The sequence below is a fragment of the Nanorana parkeri genome, unplaced genomic scaffold (assembly GCF_000935625.1).
Source record: "Nanorana parkeri isolate BGI_ZX_2015 unplaced genomic scaffold, ASM93562v1 scaffold2546, whole genome shotgun sequence".
Lineage (NCBI taxonomy): Eukaryota > Metazoa > Chordata > Amphibia > Anura > Dicroglossidae > Nanorana > Nanorana parkeri.
In genome coordinates, this window is record NW_017308814.1 from 84,753 (window position 1) to 89,780 (window position 5,028).

General features: G+C 50.7%; 1 protein-coding gene across 1 annotated transcript; it reads left to right on the forward strand.

Annotated features, from left to right (window-relative positions):
* The first annotated feature begins 1,221 nt into the window (after nucleotides 1-1,221).
* On the forward strand, nucleotides 1,222-2,852 carry LOC108801886 (zinc finger protein 420-like). The gene has a single exon (XM_018573796.1). The coding sequence runs from the start codon at nucleotides 1,323-1,325 to the stop codon at nucleotides 2,850-2,852; it is 1,530 nt and encodes a 509-aa protein (XP_018429298.1). The 5' UTR covers nucleotides 1,222-1,322.
* Nucleotides 2,853-5,028: the final 2,176 nt, after the last annotated feature.

Here is a 5,028-nt window from a genome sequence, read left to right on the forward strand (position 1 = left end):
GGAACCCACCAGAGAGATGTCCCCGTCCTCTGTATTCCCGGGATTCCACACAGGAAGATCTCACCATCCCCCACCATGATCAGGTAGGTGGAGTTGAGTGATTGAAGACTCTGACATGTGGAGATGATGTGTGGACTCTACAAGATGAGACTTTCTGCCATTCTGTTGGTTTAGGGTGAAGATCTGATGAAGGTGAAAGTTGAGGGTGACGTAGAAGAGACGTATGTGAGGGATGATCAGCAACATACGGAGGAGGATGGAATGACGAGGACACTCAATTCCTCTTCTTCCAGCAGACTTCTAGCTAAACATAAAACTCTATTATCAGTCTTGTTGGGATGAAAAGTAACAAAGACTGAAACACTTCTCTTTCCAGGAGAACATACTTCTCCAAGCTCCCTCCAGTGCTGCTCATCACCAGAAGTCTAGGCCTGGGGTCACTTGTTCTGTGGTGAAGGGTCTACGAGGCTGAACTTTGATTCTTCTGTACCTTAGACGTCACATGACCCAGTGCCTAGGCTTGTGGTTGGGTGAAGAGCGTGCTCCTCCCAGTCCCCATTGGCTCCTCCTCTTCTGACAGGGCTGTGTAAATGTAGAAGTTATCTGGGAGGAGGACCAAAGGCCCTTTGACTGAAGAGGGGAGGAGTCCCAGCTGGTTGGGACCTCCACAGAGAACATCTGCTCCCTCAGACCTCCTGATCCAGATGGAATGTTGAGTGAAGTCCTCTAACCCTCTCAGAGGCTGAACTTTGATTCTTCTGTACCTTAGACGTCACATGACCCAGTGCCTAGGCTTGTGGTTGGGTGAAGAGCGTGCTCCTCCCAGTCCCCATTGGCTCCTCCTCTTCTGACAGGGCTGTGTAAATGTAGAAGTTATCTGGGAGGAGGACCAAAGGCCCTTTGACTGAAGAGGGGAGGAGTCCCAGCTGGTTGGGACCTCCACAGAGAACATCTGCTCCCTCAGACCTCCTGATCCAGATGGAATGTTGAGTGAAGTCATCTAACCCTCTCATATCTCTCCATCATGTGTTTCTATGTTTCCAGGACACGCCATGGAGGAACCCTCAAAGGATCCTCTGACTTTATCTCCAGGTTGTAAGATGGAAGATGAGGACATCACAGCAGATTGTGCGGGAGAAGAGACAATGAGCTCAGCTATGGATGGTGGACTTCACAGTGTGGATAGAGCATGGAATCCCTCTGAGCAACCTCGTCCTGTGGGGGATGGTGCCGGAATTCAGGGGAAGAACACATTTTCCTGTTCTGAGTGTGGGGAAGGTTTTAGCTCTGAATCAACTCTTTGTGTTCATCTGAGTTCTCACATGGGTGACAAGTTTCTTTACTGTTATGAGTGTGGGAAATGTTTTCTTCGTAAATCAGACCTTGTCACACATTACAGATCTCACACACGGGAGAAACCATATTCCTGCCCTGAGTGTGGGAGAAGCTTTGCACAAAAGTGTGATCTTATCCAACATCAGAGATCACACACGGGGGAGAAGCCGTATTCCTGCCCTGAGTGTGGGAGAAGTTTTGCACAAAAGTGTGATCTTATCCAACATCAGAGATCACACACGGGGGAGAAGCCGTATTCCTGCCCTGAGTGCGGGAAAGGTTTTTCAAAAAAGTGCCTACTTACCCAACATGAGAGAATGCACACAGGGGAGAAGCCATATTCCTGCATAGAGTGCGGGAAAGGTTTTACAAGTAAGTGCGCTCTTACCACGCATCAGAGATCACACACAGGCGAGAAACCTTATTCCTGCCCTGATTGTGGTAAATGTTTTACATCAATCACCTCTCTTAACACACATAAGAGGTTACACACAGGAGAGAGACCATATTCCTGCTCTGAGTGTGGGAAATGTTTTATATCAATCACCTCTCTTAACACACATAAGAGATTACACACAGGCGAACAACCATATTCCTGCGCTGAGTGCGGGAAAAGTTTTACATCAATCACCTATCTTAACATACATAAGAGATTACACACGGGTGAGAAACCATATTCCTGTGCTGAGTGCAGGAAATGTTTTACAGAAATTTTCCATTTTAACACACATATGAGATTACACACAGGCCTGAATCCATATTCCTGCTCCGAGTGCGGGAGAGGTTTTTCAAAAAAGTGCCTACTCACCCAACATGAGAGAATGCACACGGGGGAGAAGCCATTTTCCTGCTCTGAGTGCGGGAAAGCTTTTTCAAGTAAGTGCACTCTTACCACACATCAGAGATCACACACAGGCGTGAAACCATATTCCTGCCCTGAGTGTGGGAAAAGTTTTACATCAATCACCTCTCTTAACACACATAAGAGGTTACACACAGGCGAGAAACCATATTACTGCTCTGAGTGTGGGAAATGTTTTAGGTCAAGCTCCCAATTTAACACACATATGAAAGTACACACGGGCGAGAAACCATATTGCTGCTCTGAGTGCGGGAAAAGTTTTACAGGAAGCTCCCAATTTAACACACATATGAGAGTACACACAGGTGAGAAACCATATTGCTGCTCTGAGTGCGGAAAATGTTTTACAGCAAACTCCCAATTTAACACACATATGAAAGTACACACGGGCGAGCAACCATATTCCTGCTCTGTGTGCGGGAAAAGTTTTGCAGCAAGCTCCCAATTTAACACACATATGAGAATACACACGGGCGAGAAACCATATTGCTGCTGTGAGTGCGGTAAATGTTTTTCAGCAAGGACCTCTCTTAATACACATATGAGAGTACACACAGGCGAGAAGCCATATTCCTGCCCCAAGTGCGGGAGAGGTTTTTCACGGAAAGCCTATGTTTCCAGTCATCATTGTTTGCACACGGGGGAGAAGCTGTAGTTCTACAATGAATGGGGGAAGTGATTTCTTGTGTGTGGAAAAGGTTTCTCATGGAACTCCCATCATATTAAACATCAGATGAGACACACGTGGGTAAAGCTGTTTTCTTGATGGTACAGCACAGGACGCAGACTGATCCAGAGACATCTATATGCAGATATCAGGTGATTGGACACTGGCCAGAGTTGTGAGGACCCTCATATAGCCCCTCCCCTTCAGGAAATCCTCATTTTGTTGCTAGTGTCCTTAGGTGATGGACGTCTCCTCTCTACTGATGGAGATGTGCGGTAGTTTAGTGACCTTTTGTCTCATCGATTCTTCTCTCAAGTTCTTCTGGCCATGTCTAGCCACGGCGGCTACTTCCCAGTTTCCGGATCAGTACCCCTCGGGCTGTTGCTTTGTGGACCATACCCGGACCTCAGGGCAGACATCAGAAATTTTAGGGCCCCTTACACGGCTTTAGGCCGGGCCCCCCCCTGCTAGACACAGGGCTTAATGACGCGCTGGACGCAGGGCTTAGTGACGCGCTGGACGCAGGGCTTAGTGACACGCTGGACGCAGGACCCACCTGAGAGTGACCCTGCAGAGCCCACCATAGACGCTGCACAGCCCATCTGAGACTGTCTATGGTGGGCTCTGAAGGGGTCTCAGGTGGGCTGGTCAGGGCTGCATCCCTCCTTTCCTTCCAGCTCCTCTTACCTTCACACATGGCCTTGTCTGCCGCTGGACCGGCCAGAAGTGACGTCACTTCCGGCTAGTCCGACATCAGACGAGCAGCGTCGCTGATGGGGCCCCAGCTTGTCTCAAAGCCACTGGAGCTGCAATGCTAGGGCCCTGCGCTGCTAGGGCCAGGCCTCCGCCTCCTCGCCCTTCATCGTTGGCCGATAGTCATGTAAGGGACCCAGGCGGGCCCCCCTAGGCTGCCCGGGCCCCTTACATGAGTATCTGCCGTACCCCCCTGATGGCTGCCCTGCCGGACCTTGTTGGGCCAGTCTGTAATGTTGCTCGGGGCACTAAATCCTGCATTTGGTGCCCACCTTGATGCAATGCATTGCGGTTAGCCGCAGGGTGCTTCACAGGTCCAGGGCAGTGGCCTATGGGCATGGTGTGACCCAGCCGTGAGGACTTCCTCCCGGAGGCGGGAGTTGTTGTGACAAGATTAGCCTAAAGGCAGCCATTTCACGTAAGCGGAAAGCTAACCGCCCTCAAGGTGCGGGTTCCCACCGCAGGATAAGGACATTAACCCCGATCCTGTCAAGAAAAGTACCTTGGACTATAATAATGTGTCCAGTATATGGACAAGAGGAGGGACTGTTGTGGCAAGCTTAGCCTAAAGGCCGCCATTTTGTGTCTCTTCTTTAGATTTCCAGGAACTTATGTTACCAATATTCTTGTATAAAGTTCCCTTGCCCCCCCACCCCCACCCCCGCGGAATGTTCCATTTTGGGAGTATGCTTCTGTTCTCATCATAATTATACAAAATCAATGGCGTAACAATCGCCATAGCGACCCAGGCGGCCGCTATGGACATCCCTGATGCCGTGCTTGTCGCTGGGTGGCCTTGGAATCTCACGCTGCTGGCTGTCACTGGCAGTTCCCTGTGGCGGTGTGTTCCTCTCCACGGCCGCCGCTGAGTAAGTGAGAGCCAGCAGCAGCGGTGAAGAAGGCTGGACCAGAGGAGGAGGCGGGACCCATCAGCGACCGTGGAGGAAGAGGAGGCGGACAGGTAAGGCGTGTGACCAGCCCAACTGGGACCCTGCAGAACCCACCATAGAGAGTCTATGGCGGGCTCTGCAGGGTCACCCTCAGGATGGCTGTTTGGGTTATCAGGTGGGCGTAACTAGAAATCACAGGGGCCCCATACAACATTTTTCTACGGGGCCCCTGTGATTTCTAGTTACGCCCCTGCACGAAATGTCAACTGTTTTCTCCCCCCCCCGGTACCAGCCAAACCGAACCCGGACTGTTCTCTGTGTGTGCACACATACTGGACTTCAATGTATGCCTCGGGTTCTGTCATAACATTTTGGCGAGCCGGCCAGGAGTTGGTCGGCCGTAAGAAGACCACGGACTGTGTTCATGGCAGACACCCCGAAGGCGCCCTTTTGCTTACTTCCTGTCTCCGCGATGAGCCCGTCTTCGTGTCTGTCGGCTACAAGGCTTTAGGAAGCTCAAC